This window comes from Streptopelia decaocto, assembly GCF_964273445.1.
Source record: "Streptopelia decaocto genome assembly, chromosome: 1".
In the NCBI taxonomy this organism is placed as follows: Eukaryota; Metazoa; Chordata; class Aves; order Columbiformes; family Columbidae; genus Streptopelia; species Streptopelia decaocto.
Window position 1 is genome coordinate 85,779,547 of NC_138663.1, and position 22,895 is coordinate 85,802,441.

Genomic DNA, 22,895 nt, shown 5'->3' on the forward strand with positions numbered 1-22,895 from the left:
CTTTTGGCTGTGGTGGTGGCGGCTCTGAGATCCTAAATCATTATGAACTTGCTGCTCTGCCTTATCTTCCTCCTTCCCTATCTGCAAGTCTGCAGTGACTCTCATCATTTGAAACAGTGCAGGCAACCGTGTTTTCATCTTTATGCTGAACAAAATGCCAGTAGGTGACAACCAAGGCTTGCTGGTGCCAATCGTGATTTAGTAGTGCTAAATATGGTTAGCAGTCTGGCTCCGTGGCCTTTTTTAGAAAGGGCTGTGTTATCGTGATACCATTTTCTGTCATCCCATTGCACTGGGGAAAGCAGAGGCCAGTGGTAACACACCTAAACCCGAATTTCACCCAATCACAACACGACTGCTGATCAGTTTACCCCCTCCACTTCCGCCCCTCGCTCCCAGTTCAGGGTCATTCTTAACTTTCAATGCTGTTGTCATCTTTTAGGACTGTGTTTAAAAACATGCTGCTTGTGTGCCTCACTTTTATATGAAGTAAAAAAATATTCTAAAAACTCTGTATTATTGGTGTAGAAGTAAACTCCCTCCAGCTGAATTAGCCCAGGTTACTAAAATACTTAGGGCTTCAGAAGCAGTTGTCAGAAATAAAGCTGCCTTCTATCTTAATTTTACTGGCGCCTGATGTCAGTCTGGTTTCAGATCTTTGTATTTCCAGACAGTCTGAACTCTGGTGGCACTTTTTACAGCTTCGGTGTGTTGCTCAGTGATCACACAGACCCAAACAGCCTGTCCTGGGCAGCCTTATGTAACACCAGCCCCTCAAATTTCGCAAATCCTTGCCTGCAGGTGATGGCAGTACTGCAAAAAGGCATCATCTGTGGTGGCCTTTTAGGGAGGGTTGTCACAAGAAGTGCAGAATGAATGTAGTTCACCATCCCTGCAAATGTGTATGTGGTGGAGAGAAGGGAACAGAAGAGCGACAGCAAGAGGAGACAGGAATTAATCCTCGTACCTGCATCACACCATTATATTAGCTCAGCTGCACCCGAAACCAGACTCAGCAAAACCAGGAGAACTTGCAGATCTCTGCTGCCACCCTCACCTGTGCTAATTTGATACAAGGTATCTCAGTAATGCCAACCAATTCTGTAACCAGACCTCCTGCTGCAGCATAGTTGTGCTTACTAGTAGGGGAAAGAAATGGGAAATCTCTGAAAGAAAAGGGTCACTGTTATTTATTTTTTGATGTAAATGCTTTGGGGAAAAGCTGCTGCCTGTCTGATTTAATGTATCTTATTTCAATTCTATGGATAGAATTGATGTGCTATATAGAAGCCCTGTGAAATATACCTATGTATATGATATTTATATGGTATATGTATGCATATGATACGTATACAAATATTTATTGATACAGGAAAATTGGACCAGATCTGGTAGCCTGAGAGAGGCAAGGCTGCCACAGCTCCATGTCCCCAGGTACAAGAAGTAGCCAGGCTGAGCTTGTATTCCCAGTAGGTACATGCACAAACACACATATACACCACTTAAACATATATACAGGGATGGCCACACAGATTATGCAGCTAGCCACACAGAACGTTCACATGAACAAAGTGCCAGTGGCCTCATCTCACCTCCAGCTGAACAGGTTGGAGGTTATGGTTTCATTATGGTTGGACTCGATGATCCTGAGGGTCTCTTGCAACCAAAACAATTCTATGATTCTATGAGGTGTGCTAGTGAGCATGCATATATATATATCTGTGTGTGTGTGTGCATGTGCATGTATTAGGTTGTGTGACAAAGGCTTGTGCCATCGTGCCCCTGTGCTCCTCTGGGCACGTGGAGATGGGCCTTCGGTGGGCAGATGGCTCCTGGGATGGTCCTGGGAGCAGCCCGGTAGGGTGCTGATGGGGCTCCCCCTCCTGCCGTTGTCCCGTTTTCCTTTGTGGGTGTGCAGACGAGCCTTTGTCACACAACCTAACACACATATTGATCTCAACATGCACCATGGCTGACTGGCAGCTACTGTGGCTTATCGCGTTAACTGTACAGCCAGTGACCACCGCTGTGTCTGTTGCTGCCAAGCTGCTGCCGTAGGATCGCCCATGACACTGCAACACGGCTTCGCTTGTCACCCGTCCCTTCCGTCTGCGCAGAGGGCAACAGCGACGTGCTTGTGGTGACACCGAGGCCACCGCTAGCTACCCTGAACCGCAGAAAGCATTAACTGCAGTGGAAATGTCACCTCGTTAGGTTACCCCTAGTACCGCCCTGCCACTCGCGGCTGCTGCGCCACAGCAGGCCACCGCCCTCCCGCCACCGCCTCTGACTCCGTGCCCGCGACCCGCCCGGCCGCGTCCGCCGCCGCCGCCACCGCCACCGCCCCTCAGGCGGGGAGGCGGCGCCTCCTCCCCCGCCCCACACCCTCCCGGCTGCGGCGGCGCTGCCCGCTGCACTACAGCTCCCGGCACGCCCCGCGGCGCACGGCGGCCGTCCCTGCGCACCCCGTCTGCGGCTGCGCGGCCGCGCTCTGCATGCCGGGAGTCCTAGTTTTCCCTGGAGCCGCGGCCCGCCGCTGTCGCCGTCCTGAGGAGGGCGCCGCTGCCACGCGGTGTCTGTAAGTATGTAAAGAGTGAGCGTCAGGAGAATGGAGCCAGGCTCTTCTCGGTGACAACCAATGGAAGTACAAGGTGCAAACTGGAAGACAGGAGGTTCCACTTAAATATGAGAAAAAACTTCCCAGTGAGGGTGCCAGAGCACTGGAACAGGCTGCCCAGGGAGGTTGTGGAGTCTCCTACTCTGGAGACATTCAAAACCCGCCTGGACACCTTCCTATGTAGCCTCATCTGGGTGTTCCTGCTCCGGCAGGGGGACTGGACTAGATGATCTGCTGACGTCCCTTCTAGTCCCGAACAGTCCGTGATTCTGTGACGGGCAGCGGACGCCTCCGGCCGTGCTCGCCACGCCTGGCCCGCGGGGCCGCCGGAAGGGCTCTCCTTCCCAGAGTGCACTGCGGCGAGGCCGGAAGCTGCGCAGCTGGCTGCGCGCGTGCGCACTGCCGTGGCCAGCCAGCGCCGGGCAGGCAGGTAGCGAAGGAGCGGCGCTCGCGCGCCTCGGGCCCGAGAGGAGACAGCGCGGGGCCGGGCCGGGCCGCGCCGGCAGCAGGTACGGGGAGCGGAGCGCCGCGGGCTGCGCCGCCGGGAGGGGGGGGAGCCTCAGTCTCGGGCCCACGCCGCGCCGGCGGAGGTGGGGGATAACGGTAGCCGGGCGGTGAGCGGGGCCGGCTCGGGCGCGGGAGGAGGGACAGGTCCCCGTGCGGGGGTCGGCGGGGGTCGCCTCGACCCGAGCTGCGGGTGCCGCCGGCTGCGGATGTCCCCGGCCTGCGCGCGTGCAACAGGCGGGGGCCGCGCGGGCGGGGCGGGGCCGGCCGGCGCGGCGGGAGCCGCGCGCGTGGGCCGGGACCGGTTGCCTCGCGCCGGCCGCCCGGGAAGAGCTGACGGGCTGTGGCGGGAGCAAACGCCGCTCCCGGGAAGCGGGCGGGCGGCGGGCAGGGCTGGTCCTGCCCCGGGAGCCCCCGCCTGGCTGGGCGGGCGGCGGGGCTTGTGCCGGTGGCGGGCCGCCCTCCGGCTTTAGAAATCGGCGGGGTAGCTGCGGGGACTCGGAGGAGTCCGTGCCACAGGGACGGGCTTCCTCGCTGCTGCTGCGCGCCGGCGGGACCGGCCGTGTTTTCCTCCGGCGGGACGGGGTGTGAGGAGAGGCAGCGCCTCAGCTCGACGGGGAGGGGAAGGGAAACTTTCTCCTGGGTCTTCGAAGCTTGTACTTTTTTTTTTTTTTTTCCCTAGTGATCTTAGTTGATGTTACAGAAGCTTTATGTTCTCCATGCAAACATCACCTCATAGCCTTACATTATCCCAGCTATAACATTATCTCCTTGGCTAGCTATATGTGATGAAGGGTTTGCGCTTTCTGTGTAGCCATAGTGGCCGCTTCCAGTTGTCATCTCCCTGGTGATCTTATAACCAGCAGAAACTCATCCATTCATAATCTTGGAATTTGTATTGCTTGTACAAGAATACATGTAATGAGAATTTTAAGCTTTGCCTCTTGAGGGCGTTTCATGAAAACTGAAACTCCAGGCTGTAAAGATAGGTCATGAGCTGTGAAAATACTGGGCTGCTGTTTCTGCAGAATTCCCAAATGCTGCTGAATGGTTGTGTTTAATAGTCTCTTTATCCTTTTTTTCAAGCTGCCGTTTCTCTGGATTTTTTTTTGTTTGCTGGTGTATTTTCTGCTCTGATTGCTTAATGTTAACAAAAGACTTAACAAATTTGGGATATGTCTATGAGCTGTCTGGAAATGGGATAGCAATTTTATCCCTAGAAACTAGTTATTTTAAAGCTATTTTGTATATACCTGTGGCAATTAATAGTTAGAATAGAATAGTTAATAGAACACTGTGTAAAGTTATGGTTTGAATCAAAATAATCTTTGGTGTATCTGCCCTTATTTTTATTGACACTTCATTATGTTGTTCTTCCTGCAATGTTACCATGTGCATTGACATGTGAGCTAGCTCATTCATAACAAGTTTGTTTCTACTTGAACTGTGGTTGCACCTTTTAATTACCCTTTAGACATACCCATAGGCACAGGGAAAATGAAGAGTAGCTTGAGGCATGGTAACATAAGATGACATGCAATGTGAGGTTTTACTCAGAATGGGTTCTCTTGTCATAGTCTTTCAAACGAGTGCAATAATGCTTCACTTCCAAGAAACGTGGCTATTTTGGGGGCTTGGGATTTCCCCTCCCCCACTCTAAAACTTGTAACCAGAGTCTTTGTTATATCCGTCTCTCATTCTAGCACTACACCAGGTTGTTCACCTTCTGCTTTTAGTGCTCTTTCTGTTGATTTTTTTCTGATGTTACATTCTCTGTGTTGGTGTCTTCAGATCTGGCTTGTTTATGTGGTTCTGTGTATTCAACTGAGTGCTGGTTCCTGTAGAAGTCACAGTTTAGTCGATTTAGAAAGGGAAAGGCAGCTACAGCCCATTTCAACAGCACTGACCAAAGACACTGTGAGAACTAAAAGTACTACAGTCAGATGTTGTAGCAGTTTCTGAAAGGTTCTTTATAGAGGCTTTTAAGTGTAAATGTTTATTTAACCAGATTGTTTGATAGTCTTATTTCAACTTCAGTGTTTCAATACAGTGCTCTTTTCTTTTTTTTTCCTCTTTTTTTTTTTTTTTTTTTTTTTGTTTCACTTCTGTTGAATAAGCTAAAGTGAACAGAATGGTATGCTTTGTTTTAGACTGCCCTGTATCTGGCAGGCTTGCTTTGCTATCTTTCTGTTTGTCTCTCCGCGAGATTGTGGAATTTTTCTTCTAAACTGTTTTACAAGTCCTGGAGGAGGCAAAGTGGGGGGCTTAACTCATACTCTTAAGAACACAAAAGGAAACTGTACCTTTAAAGGCGATGGTAAAGAAGTTGCTATGTTGGAAAACATAACTTTGTGGGAAGAGGTGAGAGGTTAATGGATCTTAAACAGTGCCTTCCAGAAAAATGGAAGTCAAGTCTATGTGAAAAAGCATAAAATCTAGCATGCTAAAAAAAAAAGTGGTGTGCTTTTAATGTAAGTTGGAAACATAAGAGGAAATAAAATAGCAGTAGCAAATAGCTGAATTTAATGGATTTGTTTAAATAATTCTGAAGGCCAAAGGGAACGGGGGTGTCAGGGAGCCTAGTAGGCTAGGAGCAAGTAAAGAAAAATAAAAGACATTTAAGGAGTTACTCACTTGATGAAATGTTGTGAGTGACTGAAATATCTAAACAGGAGGTTCTGGTATGATGCAATAGACAAACAACAAGTTATAAGGTCAGACCACCTCTTTTTTTCCAGAGAACAAGAGTGAAAGTTGAACTGATATGAAAATTACTCAGATTCGTACTAAGGGGCTAAAGCCTAATGGAAATCTTTGTTTAAATATTATAATAATACTAATGAAAAAAATGCTGATGTAAACTACAGAGATAAGAGACAGCGGTATGATAGCAAGTCATTTTTTTTTTCTGCTCTGAACAAGAAATCCATCCTTAGTCTGCTACAGCTTTTGAAGTCTGTTGAGCAACTAATGGATTAAACTGCTCTATGTTAATTCCAAGGATGAATATGGGCTTTTCAAGATACAAAATGACAGCAGCAGGATGCAAGACCCATAGAAATATCAGTACTTTTAAATTACTTTGAGGAAGGTTGAGGAACTCTGGAAAAACAGCAAAGGTAAGTTTAAACAAAACACTCAGTGAAAAACTCTGGTGAATATAAAATCTGTAGAACAGTAGGACTCAATTATATTATGCCTCTTCATGAATGTCTTGAACTGCTTTAAATGTTACACAGGCTTAATATTAATAATTCATGATGAGGATAAAAAGTGGTGGTAGTGTAAGGCAGATAACATACAGTAAATTTCCTTTCACCAGAATTGTTTTAAAAAGGATGTTAAGAAGGTGTGAAAAAGTGGTAAGAAGTAATGGTAGATTGGACATCGCATTGTCACTTATGTTGATCCATTAATGTAAGACAGGAGTAAATGGAGTTCAGTGACATAGAAAAAAATTTAAATTGGGATGAAGTGGATACTTTGTTGGGACATAATTAATGCTTAATGTCATGAGGAGGCAGAAGCTAAAAGCATTAGAATTGAAAGAAATATGGTTGTGTTCCTGCATGTATATAGAGAGTAATACACTCTGAATTTTAAGAGTATGCTGTAAAACTTAAGATTTAGCTAGTCACCAGATGCTGCAACCTTCCTTAAGATCTAGAGTAATTCTTTTATCTTTTTCTGCTTTTATTTGGTAGTTCAGACTGCTTGCCAGGCTCAGCAGGAGGATTCATATGTTCTGTGAGAAACTAACCAGTTTGACACATAAACAGATATTTTATTTTTATTTTTATTTTTATTTTTATTTTTATTTTTATTTTTATTTTTATTTTTATTTTTATTTTTATTTTTATTTTATTTTTATTTTATTTTTACAGTCTGGGCATAAAGTTGAGATTACATGTAAATGATATGCTGATTTTAGAAATAAATATCCCGTGGCTAAACATCCTGAATGTATTTATCTCCAAACAAGGCATTGTAAGCCTACTAAATCTAGTGCTAAGGTTATAATTGAAAGAAAATTCACCTGTTGATATAGGAAAATATAATTTGGGCAAACAAACCACCTTTTGGTGGCACACAAACCACTTTTAAGTCAAGTCAGATAATGTTGTGATTTGTTTAGATTGTTGTGATGTGGTTTTTGCCTGAAACAGGATGGGATTGCAGGACTCCTTTGTATAGCTTCCACATAATTATGTCCTTTACACCTGTGTGTTCTTGTTTTACCTTTTTTTGTATTGCAAAATGATCAGAAAGGAAAAGAGGTGTCTGTCAACATGCTGTGGATGAAGGTGATGCTAGGCTTAAAGGGGATGAGGGAGACAGAATGAGCATCATCAAGCTTTAAAGTTCCTTGGCTTGATGTGGCCAATACATCAGTATTATGTGATTCTTTTGGTTGCTGATGTACAAAGCTGGAATGAAATCTGTAGAAATTTGACTTATCGTTATTTTGTGCTTTTGCACACATATCTACCATAATGCTGAGTCACAGCAACTGATAAATTTGTTGAAGGCAAATTTGTCATCAGGGGAAGCATGAAGTAGGTTTGGTTGCAGTGCATTCTATCATTCACAACCCCAAACAAAAGTTACTTGAAACTACAAAGTCGATTAATAATTTAGTTTATTTTTAACCTAATTTGTTTGAAAGTGTTTGGGATTTCTTATTTTCATGATACAAAATGCTGAAAGGTGCACTCTTGTTCTCTTGTAAAGAATATTTAGGGCATTTTAGCATGACTTTTTTTCTGAAAGATGATAGTGTCAAATGATACATGACTGTTGTTTTTCAAATGGTCTGGTTTTTAAATATGACCTTACAGAAAATACGTTGTGGGTCAGCTTGTTCTGTGCAGGGAAGATGTGTTACAATATTCATCATCAAAAAAAAAAAGAGTCTCTGTTTTAAAAGAAAAACAGTTTACGTTTTAGGTTGGAACACAGGAATAATTGCTTTTGCTATTTTGCGCAGATGAGTTTGTTAAAGTGAAGTTATTTTTTAATGTTAGCATAATCCTGTGCAGCTGAGCAGTTTAATTCCTCATCAATAACTGCTTTGTTTTACGGCTTGTGGGAACTTTTTGGTTTCAAGTTAATTGTGGACTGTGGAGTTATAGAAATCAGCACAGTGTGGTATTTTTATTTATTTATTTAAAAAAACTTATTTATGGCACTGCAATGACTTTTAATGCAGTAACTCAAATCAGAAAGGCTCAGTTAATGAGTTTGTGTTCCTTTTAAGTTGACCTGGCTTTGAGTTTGTGTTTTTTGCACTCTTGCTCGAGTTAAAAGCTTTCTGGAACTTTGAAAAACTTACTTCAAATCAAAGTGGACCTTAAAGAAAATGGAAATGAAAACATCTTGGAAATACCTTTGTGATAGTAGATGTATGGTGAAGTGCTAGATATACTGTGTCTAATCTTTTATCGATTTCCAGCTCCCACCTGCCTTTGATAAAATTGTTTACCAATAAACCTTGTAAATGCATTACTACTTAAACTGTTCAGTGGTGCTTCTTAAAAACAAAACCAAACCCCATAATCCTCAAACTTATAAAGATCGATTTACGTGACCAGGTGTACGGCTCTCAGTGCACTTAACTGATGGTGTATGCTGATGTGCCAGATCAGTTTTTGAGACAGCAGCAAGTAATTTTCTTTCTGTTAGTAGTTTGTTGTTGTGGTGTTGGTTTTTTTTTTTTTTTGTTAGTTTGTTTTTTACTTCAATCAGAGGTCTGCTTCCTTGTGGTGTTTTCTGTGTGTGCAGTTTTTAGTGTAAAAACAGAATATCGGAGACCTGGCCAGCAGGTGTTGGCCTGACTTAAGGCATGTCTCTTAAAAACCCCTAATTTTTGTGAGCACAGAGGTTGTTATGAATGTTACCTGGGAGTATAATAAATCAACCCTTCAAGATCAGCAATTTTGCAAAAATACTTCTGATATAGTTATTATTTTTATTTTAACCACATTTGCTGCCCCTTTTTGGTGGAAGATGAGGAGATTGTATTCTTGAAATGTGACATCCCTACAGACCTGCATCAGCATTGTTCAGATAATGCAGTCTATTTTATTTCCTCCCTTTTGTTTGCTTTCAAGCATATCTTTTATGTTAGAAAAATGGTCGATATTGAACTTTGATGCTTTCATGTTCCATATTGTGTAAATTTGTATGTCTTTTCAGGGATTGTAGTAATTGTCACAAGTTTTAAAATTGGCTTTGTCTCAAGCAAGTAGCGGTCCAACTTTTGAATGGCCAAAGAACTAGAACATGTTGAATTTGCCATAGATTAAGTGGATTAATACTTGCTTTGCTATTTCATGTGTTTATAAAGATGATAGAACAGAAACAATTGTCAATTAAGGCCTACTGGCCATGGAAAAAAAACCTAAGTGAGGCTAGCAAGCCTGCATAAGAAAGCAGATTTGAAAGACAGGGAGATGGGCAGCAATTCCATGAAGAAGTCCCCTTGCTACTTCCACTTCTTGACAGAAGGTCCCTAAAAGGGGCGTCCGTTTTTGTCTTTGAATGTTATATTCCATTTGAAGCTCCTTTAATCTTTGGGCCTTTTGGATAGCAGAGGGTGTTGATTCTGTTTTTCTGCATCATTCTTGTGTGATGGTTGCCTGTCACACAAGACTGTGCGTCTCTGCTATTCTGCATAAACGGAAGTCTCTCATTCTCCTAGTGAGCAGCACTTGTGCCTGCCGCTGCAGCTTTCCCCAGCCACAGAAGATTAAATTCACATGATCATTTTGTTTCCTTCTTAGTGCTAGGTTTTGATATATCTTTGGCAAAACCTAGTACTTTGCTGGTCTTCACAAATACTGTAAATGTTGATTTTTCGAGTGCCTGTGAGACATGTTTCCCAATCACATTTTACAGCTAGAGCAAGTTAAGCAAAGAAGTTGGCCATGTTGTGCTTGAGCAATAGCTTTTTATAGTTGTGATGGTTAAATACCCTTTCTTCTAGATGTCCTGAGCTTTACAGGATTCTGAAGACATTTGCAATTAGGAAGTAACACCACTGCCCCTCAGGTGATACAGGTGTTTCTACTGATGGGCATGCCCATACACCCCCTGTAATCCAGTATGCTTGTCAAATAGTTTTGCAAAAGAAGCAGAAACAGCTTCACCAAAACATTTATTTGGTTGAGCTGGCTTTTCGAACAACAGGAGGTGGCAGTGAAGAGAGAAGTCAGTCTGCTGATTTTTCTGAATTTTCTTCTTTTCCCTCAGATAACACTGTCAATAGTGTAGAGACTTGGTTTTGTCTCCCTAGGATGTTGGCAAATGTAGCATCTTGCTCTAGAAGTTTTTCCAGGGAAATAGCATTAATCTGAGGTGATATTTTTTATCATTCTCTGCCCTATATTATTCATGGTTTTACTATGAAGACCTTTTGTTATCTTTCATCTCCTAGAAAGCTGACAGTTTACTTCCACAAGATTTAAATAATTCTGTTAGCTTCTTGAACTAGTTGCCTTAGAATTGCCAAAAAAGCAAATTGGAAGGCCTTTCCAAAATCTGCACTTCATGGGAGAAAAAAAACACATTGTGGCCAAAAGTTTGGATTTGTAGGGAGTGTGTTTAGAAGATTAATGATTGACTAAGTGCTACTTTCAGGGTAGGTTTTTAAAATTGAATAGGTTTTCCAGTTTCTCACTAAGAGTGTCAGAAGATGATGTATCCTGTAATCAGAGATCAGTGAATTGCTAGAACATCTGTCCAGGCTGTGCTGTAGTTATTTGGCATGGTATGAAGAAGGATGATTTAATTCTCTAAGGGGGTCTAGAGTCCCATGGCAGAGCCAATAAATAAACACAAAGTTTCCTTGGAAATAAAGGTTTCATAGTGTAGCCAAACCATTTCTTACCTTGAATAATTTCAGCTTCTGTCATTGCTTGGAGTTCAGTCTTGACAGTGCCGTTTCCAACACTGGTTGTTCTTTCAGGGTTGACAGTATCTCTTGTATCTTTTCACTGTCTTTCTGGCGGCCATCTGAAAGAGAGAGAGCAGTTTGATGGTACTGCCACAAATATACAAGTATGCCTCCAGTGAGTGCTTCTCTTCTGACAACTGCTTCTGTTAGGAGATGTAGACTGGTAGTATGTATGTTAGGTCATGGATCTTCAAGATAACTTTTTTTTAAATCCACCTACACTGTTTTGTTTCAGTCTCCTTGTTCGCCTTCCTTTTCAAGTCTTCCCCTATCAGTGTATTTCCATTGGAAGGTAGAATTTCTTGTGCAGGTCTACAGTTCTGAAATAGATTTTTTTTTTTTTTCTTTTCTTATTCCCACCCCTAATTCCAAAGAAAGAAGCTTTGTCTCTAACAGTCTTTAAATCAGCAATGTATTGGGTAATCTTAGTTTCAGTCATCTGGGTTATATATACCATTATGCAGTTCTTGATTTGTAAGGCCTTTATTTTTACATCTGGATGTCTCTGACGTGTGGAATATCCAAGAGTATTAGTCACATGGCATTCCTTCTAGCAAAGCCCTTAAGTCTAGTGACAGTGATATCTGATTTAAGAAGGCAGGGAGTTCATTTTTGCCCCATCTAGATGATTGCTTGGGACAAGGTAGGTCATAGCAGTAAATGAATCCACATTTCCCAGTGCCTCCGAATTTCTTTGACTTGATGAGCAAGGAGAAATGCAGCCTTTTTCCTTTCTCCTAGAAATGCGTGCTTAGAACACATCCACATTTGGTAGGGTACTTGTCTTGATCAGTGAAAAATTTGAGGATCATAATTTCCTTAGGGAAACATAGACATTCAGGAATAGATAGTGGTTTTCATTTTACTAAAAGTCATGTTTTTCTGTCTGCCAAACTGAGGATAAGAAAGTGTCATATGGGTTTTGAGTGATGCTGCACAAAAAGCCAAAGAATACACCATGAAAACTCCTCACCAGGTCAACAGACATTGTCATCTGTAGACAGGAGTATCCAAAAATTGTGGAAAATACTATGCTATCTTTAGGAAAGAAAAGATGGGTAGAGCATTTCCATGACAACCACCAGAGATTTTCACCAGAAGCAGCATTAATTTTGATAGGGCAGAGAAGATCTAGGATTTACTTTTTGCTATGAAAAAACAACATTAAAGTGACCATTGAAAGATTCTTCACTTAAGCCACAGCAAAGCTACTGAAGATGAGTGAGAGGTGACTTGAAGTTGTTTTGTCTCTGTGGTTTTAGTCTGGGGGGAAAGGCTACATCCTGAAACAATCTTTAGATTACTGTAACAACTGATATAGGATTATTATATTTTTAGTCTTAAATAATTTGTGTGCTCACACTGAATAGATCTAAAGATGCTAGCAGTAGATGCAGGCTAGATAAAATTCTGGATATGGTCATTGAATTTTTCACCAGTAGTTGGGGAACCACTGTTTTGAAAAGATTTTTAAGTGTACAGATTACTCAGAAATTCGAAGAGAGGGTTAGTCAGCAAAGTGACCTATCTTGAAAGTCAGAAATGAGCACAGCCAAAAGTTACAGCTAAAGCTGGTAAGGGTTGCCATAAATAAAAGATAATTCTTAAGTTATAGAACTAAAGAGAATGAGAAAATGTGAGGTAGTCAGAACTGTTGTACCTGTATTTTCAATAAATGAAATGGTGATATAAAACATACTGGGAGATGGCAAATAGACCTCTGAGAAGAAAATGAAAATCCTTTCAGTTTTGCTTCTGACTTTAAGGAAATACATCTATATGCAAGTTGGGAGGTGAGGGGAAGCTAGGCAAATAAGTACAGTATGGAAGAATATGTGAAGGAACCTTACAGGTGATTAAGTTAGATGGTGTCATTGATGTTTAGAAACATTGGAACGTCCTACAGAGGGGCAACGTAATAGAAATCAGATGAAATTGTGTAATACGGAATGAGGATGCTCATTGTCAAGGATTTCTTTTAAATAAAAACTTTCAGGGACTGAAATTGAAGGTGCAAAATGATCACAGGAGCTGTTGAAGTCCTGAAATCCCAAATAAAAGCAAATGTAATTTTCTGAGTTTGAGAAGACATGTTGCAGATAAAAATGGAGAATTATTAATAATGTCACGGAAGGCCCGAGATCTTATCGGGGCTGTTGTCTGTGCCTGTGTGTGTTCATGTTCAAGGGCAGATTGACTAGAGTGTCTGCAAAGCCATTTTTCTGTTAGGCATGTCTTTTTAGCTCATCGTTGTCCATCTAGTCTTTGAGTTAATTTTCTGAGTTCTAGAATGTATCAAATATTTATTTCCAGATGTTTTAGAAACAAAAGGAATTCTCTACTCCAAGTGTTTGTTAGCCTGAACTTTTTTGTTCGCAGTTAGAATCCAGGGCTTCCCCGAATAGTTTGTGTTTAATATACAGGTAATGCTCACTTACTGAAACTGAAACCAGGGAGAAAATGTTACTGCCAAGCATATTGCAAGAAACATGAACACTTTAAGTTCAGATACCTAAACACAGGAGGAAAATGGTATCTAGGCTGTTAAGAATGATGTAGGGAACATCTGACATTCTGAGATTTATCTTTTTGTAGGACCTTTATTAAAAAAAAAAAAAAGGTGTTTTGGAAAGAGCCTTTTCAGCAGGATTAGGCTGCTGAATTACTTACTTATATATGCAAGTTTTTATGTTGCCTTCAGTGAAATCAGTGACTGACCTTGAATATAGTAGGTTTGGGTCCCTTAATAGTTTTTAAGATCTCGGTTGGCAGAATACAGTAACACTTTGAGCGATGCCTGAAATGTCTTCTGTGAAAGTCAGTTCTGATCATTAGAATTCTTATAAATGGTTGTCAGGTACCAGCAACTTAAAAGATAGCTCTAATAAGCAGATTTAGATAGATAGATAGATATTTATCTCTTAAAACTCTTTGTGCTAACTGAAAGAAGAGGAGGTTAGAGCAGACTCGATTATGTGTTTGATGTATTTTAAATAGGAAACCTAAGCTGTTGAGAGTCTGTATACACTTGTGTTGCTCCATTTTAAAGTAAAAAGTACACAGTAGATCATTTATCACCTGGTGGAATTTGAGGTAGGTAGCATATTTAATACAACATATTAGGGCATTCAAAAATTCATTCAACACCTTTAAAAGCCCTGTAAAGTTTCCTAAATTTTGTATTGCAGAGTTACATATATTTATAACATATTGGAGAGTCTGCATCTGTATGAAGATGTACAGAAATACTGAGATGTTTAGAACTTTGTACCTACCTTTTTTGGATTTAAAAAAGGGAATGTAAAGAGAGAAGTAGCAGCAAGGTGGAGTGCTAAGAGCTGATCCACAGCCCATTGATTTAAGGGGGTGGTGGTCTTTCCACACAGTTGTATAGCTATTCATAAGGAACGCCAAAGGGCAGCATTGTATATGTGAAAATTATAATGGATAGCTATAAATGCTGATCTACCGAGTTACATAAGACAGACAGTACTTGGAAATCCTAGGCTGAAAAAAGGCCCTGCTGCATGAATGGTGGCAGGATTAGAGGCTGAGGGTGGAGAGAAGGGGAAGAATAGCACCTCTTTCTTTGCAGGAGTGAACATTTTTGGTGGTTAAGCCATCCTCACCTAAAATTTGTCTCTCTATTTCATTTTTCTTGTAGGTCTTGTCTGGATAGAAGGAACATGAGGTTCTGTTAAATTAAAATGTGGATTTGAAGTGCAAAAAGCCCCTAAATTGACTAACAAAGTAAATTAAACTAAAAAGCAGCCTAAGACCCCCTCACTCAAAAGTGAGGACAGGGAAATATAATTAGCTTGGCTAATTGCTGTTATGGAAAAATATAAAGATTTATTAGTGCAGCCTTTTTTTTTTTTTTTTAAGCCTAGGCTTGTAGATCTCAGTTCTTTCTTAATAAATATTTTACCTATTCATGTCTTGTAGTGTCATAGAGCAAAATAAAAGTTTGTCAATCTGATGTGAAGCACTGACACACCAAAGTGACAATTCTGTGAAATTTTGCTTTACACCTTCTAAGTTATTGGAAGTTCGGTGATGGAATATAGGGTGACAGTGGCTGGAAATGCAAGACTACAGAAATTAAGAGGTGGAGAGAGAATCTAAAATGCATTTATGAAAAGTAATTGTTTTCTGACTTGTGTTTTTATTTACATTGTAAAGGAATCATGACGACCTCAGGAAAAGAGAATTTCCGACTGAAGAGCTACAAGAACAAATCTCTAAACCCTGATGAAATGCGTCGCAGGCGGGAGGAAGAGGGTCTTCAGCTACGGAAGCAAAAGAGAGAGGAACAGGTACTGTAGTTGCGATAACTAACCAATCCTTAGATAGTCTTGTCTTGCACTGTCTCTGGCTCTTTGCTTCTCCCAAGACCCCTGTCAGTTGTTCCTCCCCTGCCAAGTTCATAGATAATCAGTCTGAAATCAGAGTCACCTGCAGAGCTTATTGCCTCTTCTGCGGGCTCTACAAAACTTAGAATGGTCACTCCTCATTGCCTTGAGTGTAATATTGGCCAGAGCTGCTTGGCAATAAAGGTGATTTGAACAAAGCTCCTGTTGTGGGTTTGGTGTTGTGGTTTTTTGTTTTTGTTTTTGTTTTTTCTTTCCTTGTTGTGTTTGTCTGGTTTTGGTGGTGTGGTAGTTTGTGTGTTTTGTTGTGTGGTTTTTTTTTCTTTCCCCCCTTCTATCTGAGTTGTGGTGGCTCTAATGTCTGTTCCAAAAGTGGCAAGCTGGGGTGAAGTAGAAGGAAATATTTCAGCTAGAATAGGATGAGAAGGTCTGACCAAATCCTTGGAAGTTGCAGTAATTATTTTCTTGAGGTAAAAAATAATTTGTTGATCTGATAAAATCTCAGTTTTCTGTCTTTAAGGTTCAGTTCCTTGATGAATTTACAGAAGTTCATGCTATGTTTATGCTTATGAGGCTGGCACCTTGAGTAGTTGATTTAGGATCATAGAATAGAATCATAGAATGTCCAGAGTTGGAAGGGACAGTTCACACCATGTGTCCGAGGGTGTTGTCCAGTCTCTTCTTGAACACTGTCAGGCTTGGGGCTGTGACACCTCCCTGGGGAGCCTGTTCCAGTGCTCCACCACCCTCTGGGTGAAGAACCTTTTCCTAATGGTCAACCTAAACCTCCCCTGGCATTTAGTATGTTGTAAGCAAAATGATTGAGAAAGATACTTGGAAAAAAGCTCTAGCTGTTCGTGTGTTGCTAGTTATTACTACTTCACATTGCAAACTGGCAGGTGCTCTGCAGCTTTAATGGGAAAATGGCAGCAGTGACAAGACATGATGAAAACCGTTTTCTGATGAAAACAGGTAGCACTTAACAGTTCTTCCTTTTAATCTTAGTTGTGTTCATTGGAAGCTTTAAGAAAATGGTCCAATTTCAAATAAAGTTATAATGAAGCCTCTTTCATCTATGTTGAGGCTTCTGGAGTTAGGATGAAGATAGTAATATACTTGTGTTTGGAATGGTAGGTCAGGTCTGTAATTTGTTCTGTTTAATATCACATTCACATTGTCAATATGAGATGCTTTCAGGGAAAGTCAGGTGAGAGTTCTGAGGCTGAATTGCAATACTTCTTGTAGGTTTTGCTCAGTAGGTAGGATTTCCAGACTACTGGTAGCACACAATGTAACCGGTCTTACTTGTAAAGCTGTTTCTAAAGTAGGAAAGTGATGAGTCATTTTCTGTTTTATCTGTGACTCTGACCTCCCCCTTGGACTTGATTGTCACAGGCTGGCTCAATAAAGTGTGTGGCAGTATTTCCTTCTGTTAAGGAAAATTGTTAGTCCTAACTGGACTAACAGTAGAACAGAAGTGGAGCTGCAAGCAGAGTCTGCAGCTCTGCAGTTTCAGGCCTTGTGCAGGTACTTCTTTTTTATGTATTCGACACAGAAGTTTCCTTAAATTCCCCATGTTTGTGGTGGGAATTTTTGTTGTTGTTGTTGTTTTATTTTCTTTTGTTTTTTTTAAGCCAAAAAACCCCACAAAAACCTCAAGCCTTGGAATTTTCACATAACTTGCTAACGTATTTATTTCGGTTTAAGATTGTGTTTGAGCACATATTTATTAAGCTTGAGTGGGCACATCATACAGAAGCCTAGAAGGAACAGCATTCCATAAGGATTTTTATCACCTAGGGTTGCTAGAGATGTAGCAGTTTTGCATACTGTTTCCTCCCCATCTTCTCTGTGTCTGGGCTCTGTCTTACATGTCTGCAGTGGTGCAAATCTGACATGGTTCAATGCTGGAGTCTTGTTTCCCAAACTCAACACAGCACTCTTGTTGTGTTTCTTCTAATGAGACAGCTGGGTTAAGGGGAGAAGCTGTTCTCTAGCTCTCCTGATTGCATCTTGAGCTGCGTACCTTCTCTAAGTGATAGCAACCAAATTGTATTAATCCCACTATGATTTCTTTAGACCAGTCCCACGTGATCATTCTTCAAAGCCTTCTTTGCCACAGTAACGCAATTACCCCAGCCTCTGCAGGTGTTCTACAAAGATCTGTTACACAGCACTTCTTCAGGTCTTTGAGCCCCAGCATCTGCTGCAAGAATGTGATTGCCTGAAAGCTAGAGATAGCTTGTAGATGGAGGGGGAAGGTGAAGAAGAGAAGGGAATATCAGTGAGAATTCTTCAGAAGTGTTGAGAATCAACATTCTAGCACATTGCTATTTTCATTTACTCTATGACTAAACTTTCTCCCTTTACTGTCTGGAGGAGTCCTGTACCCAGTATACTAGTTTCTTTCAGGTGATAGTGTATGTCATTTTTATTGCAGCCTCGCATGACGTGCCATGTATATATTAAATACTTTCTCTCTTTAGTTGTTTAAACGCCGAAATGTTGCAACAGCTGAGGAAGAAGCAGAGGAGGAAGTGATGTCAGATGGTGGCTTCCATGAGGCTCAGATGAACAACATGGAGATGACTTCTGTAAGTGATGAGAAATGAGTACAGTGTTTGTTGAAACTGAGCAGGCCTGTTTTGTGGTGACTTCAAGTGAATGGAATTCCAGAAAAATGTGAAAAACATTATTCAGAGAGCTTATGGACAGCTCTTAAACATCTGGCACAGTGAACTTCCCTGAAACAGATTACACGACAGAAAAATGTTATGGATAGAGTGAATGGTTGCTCAGTGGATATGCTTTCAAGAAAATTAAATTCATTGTTCCAGGCAGGCTGATTACTTCCTTGCTTGGATATTCACCATTATGGGTGATTTTGTCAGCTGTTGCCCAAAGTTATTAAAGTTTTTAAATTGAAAATTCATAATGCTTGAAACATGCAAATACAAACCAGGCAATGTGTTCTTGAAATTTACAGGGTAAAAAGGGTCTGGGTGGAGTTCTCTGTTAGAAGACTTTCAAGTGGCACAATTTTTAGCAAGGGTGTTGGAAACACAGCTAGACCTATACCTTATCTATTTGCATGTGTCCTTGAACACCATTCCAAGCCTTTTAGTGGAAATTAGACTTTTCTTCTTTCTCCTTGTTTATTTACCACCATCCTTGTGCTGGAAAAAAAATGGTCAGGGATTCAGGCTGTAACAGAGAGGATGAAGGAAAATGCAGTCCTCACTTAAAGTCTGACCACTGATCTTCACACTTGTGTCTGTATTCAAGAGTATGAAAATGATGTTTTCATAGAAATCAGGCTGGGTTGAGTTTCTGTTGGTGGTTATATGTGCCTTAAAAATTATTGAGAAACAGGGCAATGCCTATAAACAATATGGTAAATCACTAATAGAATATATTGTCTTACTCTTCAAAACAGTCTTTAAACATCAGACAAGTCATAAATCCCATTTAATAATTTGTGTGGAAGCTTACATGAAGTGACTGAATGATTAAAAAGTAAGGCAAGGAGCCTGTCTAGTTGAGATAGGTACTACCATTATACAGTTTACTATTTTAGATACCATTATTTTCAGATGGAGATGTTAGCTGTTACAGACAAAGCTTCAGTATTTTCAGAATTGTTATTTGTCTCCCTGTCTATCTAAGGATTTAGATCAGAGAAGTGGAAGTAAAAATCTGACTTTCCTTATGCTTCTTTACATGGAATTACATGTGTGATGAAGAGAATGTCAGATTTTACCTGGCGTAAGAAATGTTGCTGATTTAATTTAGCTATATTAGTGAAAACCATCAATATTACAGAGAACGTAATACTCTGATTATGATGACAATTATTAGTTTGTCAACTCTTCTAAAAATGACAGGTTCTGTACGTTTTGGTGTAAGAGAGTGACTCAAAATGTACACGTTGCAGAAATCTAAACAGCAGCATAATCAAAGTGGTGTTCTTGCATAACAGCCATTCCGATTTCAACTGCCTTTTGTTTAAGCTGACAATTTTATCTTTATTTTTGAAGGGAGATAGAAAAAAAGGAGAGAGAATACCAGTGAGAAGTTCTGAAGAGTAAATTTAATGCCATAGTTTAAGTAAAATCTGAATTTTTGCTTCCAGAGAAGAAAGTCTACACTTAAGAACCATGATGCATATGTAGATGTACATATATGGTGACTTATTTTTTATCCATACTGGTCTTATCCAGGTTTTTTGCTCAATAAGGGATAAAATTGATACAATTTTAGCAGGCATTGCGTCCTTTTTACCACTAACCCCAGGTTTTCTTTTCTCTCTTGCTCTCTATCAATCTTATTCTGTTTCCCCCACTTGAATCCTAGAGTGCGGTCATCACCTCTGATATGATTGAGATGATTTTCTCCAATAGTCCAGAACAGCAGCTTTCAGCCACTCAGAAATTCCGAAAGCTTCTTTCTAAAGGTAATAGCTGAATTTACCTGGAGAAAAATCTGGAAGCGTCTCTGGCATACATTTTTACTTTGACAGTAATAAAGATTGAGTTTCATACAGAAATATCTGTACGAAGCTCTGTTTTGCAAAATGTCAGCAGGGCGTTTGTAATAGTCACTTCTGTTCTTGAAATTTGTAATGCAGATGCACTGTCCACTCCGTAATTTAAGTTTAAATGTTGTAGGCAGTGTCTCTATGGTTCAAATATACTGATTTACTGAAGTTGAGCTCTGCATGTGTGCACGCCAGAGTGACTTCGCAGAACTGCCGCTGTGAAGTTGGTCTGCCTAAATTACTGAGTGTGTTAGTGTTTTGAATCATGTTACCTCATTACCTCAGAATTTAAGAGGGAGTTGTCTTATCGTGGCAGATAGTAAAAGGTAAAGCCGTATTGTAGGAAAAGAACACAGTCTCAGAAAAGAGGAGTTGGTATCTCATTGGATATTATTTTGATGTGGTAATTTGAGACCTTCCTTACCAAGAAATGTATGTATCTAACTTTGCTTTTCATTTTAAATAGAACCAAATCCCCCAATAGATGAAGTCATAAGCACGCCAGGAGTGGTGGCCAGGTTTGTGGAGTTCCTCAAGAGGAAAGAAAATTGTACATTACAGGTATGCGAATATAAAAATATATTTATCTTTCTATATTATGAAGGCATTTGGTGGTGCAGATTAGGTAGAAAAAAAATCAGTGGTTTGCTTAATTAGCTGTTTTTCCTCTCTTTTTCTTTACTAGAATAAAAAAGGTGTTTTACCTTCAGGATTTCTAGCAAGATCTCTGATGGGGACAGAAAAGAGAGACCTCTGAGTCTTATTGTGTGATGGCTGGGATGGGGTCTTTACATTGATTTTTCTCATATTAAAAAAACAGAGTTTGAAATGTGGACCTCAACAGATGAAAAACTATTAAGCTAAACTTAAGTGATTTTTTTGTTACTAATTTGAGACAGCTTGAAGTCTTTAGAATTATAACTTAGATTTTTTTATTAGATTTTTAAAAGTTTAGAATTAGAATTATAATGCACTTGGAACTTATTTGCTTTGGTTTGAAAAACTAAATTGTGTCTGCTACAGTGGAGGTTAATTTGTCTTGGATTTACTTCTTGGAACTTTGTTTCATTTCCAGTTGTCCTTTTTTCTGATCAGAGTTCTTTCTTCTAGGCTAGCAGAAAATGGAAGAAAGTGCATCGTCTAGTAAAATAAAAAAAAGTTAACAGATAACCATCAAATAAAATATATAGGTTATAATCAGTGTTCTTTCAAATGCATAAGGCAACAAGTTTGTTAATGCCATATGAAATCCAAATCTTGATGAGTGGAGATATGCAAAAAATAGATACCTCTTCTCTAATGTGTAAGAAAAAAGTATAATTTATAGGAATTACTTTTAAAATTGATACCCACAGAATTCCAAAGGTCTTTTAGCTACTTTTAAGGAGTCTGTGGACAGTAACTATTAGTATGTATCAGATTTAAGCCAGCTTATTGGTTTGCAGCTCCTGTGGAAAGTTTTAAAATAACCTGATATTAAAAAAAAAAAAAAAGAATGTCTTTTAAACTTGTAGGGTCTCTAGCAGGAGGCCTAAGACAGGCAGATAAGGGGAAACAAACGTGTAATATTTTAAGGACATATTTGAATAGGAAGGGGAAATAAGGGTGCAAATAAATCTCTGGTTTAATAAACTTCAAAGGCAGTCATAGACTCAAGCAAACTCTCATTGCCTTACTGGTATAACAGGTATTGTATTGATTTTTACATGGAAAGAGCAAAAAACAAAGTTGAAAATTACAAACTTGTCCTAAAGAGTTTGTAACAAAGCATTGAAGATATAAACCCAAGTACATTGCTCTTGATATTCCATTCCAATTGATTAATTTTCCTTCATTTTGCCAAATCTGTCTGCCTGCTTGGCAGTTGAGGGTCTGCAGCCAGATTTTGGACTTCCTGTTCTTGGCATTCCTGGCTCTAGCCTACCTGTAGGAGGAAAGGATTTTCAACTCATTCAGGAAACACAAGTATTTTTGTTTTTCCAGATACTATAGCTGCTTGTATGGTGGATTGAATGTGGAATCTTGTCCATGTTAGTGTACTTAGAACTTTATGTGATTTTTATACTCTCTTTTATTTCAATAGAATATGCAGTAAAAACTGGACTTCTGTTATCAGTGATAGGAAGGCCTAATTTGTCTGGAATTCCTCTGTGCAGTTTTTTTCTCAGTGATTTCAAGACTTAAAAAAGTTCCCTTTTTCTCTGTAATCTTTTTAAACCATACATGAAACTTTGTCCCATGTTAGAAATCTTTCTGTAATGGGGAGAGAGAACAATACTAAACAAATACCAAGACCATCCCTTGGATGAGGCTTTCTTCCTGTTAATTAACTTTAATTATCATAAAGTATTTTGTTTTTCTAACCTTTGTCATTTGCATGTGGCTTTTCCTTCGTTTATACGTCCTGGAGCATCAGATGTCTATAGTGGAGAGGAGGAGGAACTGTTGTTACTTTCTGTAACTTACACCATCTAAAATGTTAAGTGGTGCTCACACAAAGGCATCTAATTCAGCCTTGATTATACTTAGATGTTAGGAAGAGCTCAGTTTCACAGACCTTCGTTGCACAAAAGATGGGGAGATCTTATGATTAGTTCATAAACAAAACTTATTTTATAAATAGTTGAAGTATACATTTGAGTGAGAAGAAGTACCTGCTATTTGGTTTTAAATTTGGTTAGTCTGTTTATAAATAGTGTTTCTTCTCAGTTATGAATGGGTGACTGGAGAGAGCGTGAGTCTCTGAATTGTGAATAGTTCAGCCTGCTGTCCTCCATTAGGAAGCCAAAAGGCAAGTTCTAAAAGGCAAGTTAGAAACCTCTGTGGTTGAAAGATTATTAATAATTCTATTGCACTGTATCACAAAACATTGGATATTAGCTTCAGAGAAAGTAAAATTACAGGAAAGCAAGC

The 22,895-nt window shown here is 40.1% G+C and overlaps 1 protein-coding gene across 1 annotated transcript in view; it reads left to right on the plus strand.

The window, feature by feature from the left end:
• Positions 1–3,011: 3,011 nt before the first annotated feature.
• Positions 3,012–22,895, plus strand: part of KPNA1 (karyopherin subunit alpha 1) — a 53,747-nt gene continuing 33,863 nt past the window's right edge. The window contains exons 1-5 of the mRNA XM_082043591.1: positions 3,012–3,126; positions 15,258–15,391; positions 17,932–18,039; positions 19,799–19,898; positions 20,449–20,543. Of these exons, the coding sequence (XP_081899717.1) occupies positions 15,263–15,391; positions 17,932–18,039; positions 19,799–19,898; positions 20,449–20,543 (432 nt within the window). The 5' untranslated portion in view covers positions 3,012–3,126; positions 15,258–15,262. The remainder of the gene's footprint in view (positions 3,127–15,257; positions 15,392–17,931; positions 18,040–19,798; positions 19,899–20,448; positions 20,544–22,895) is intronic.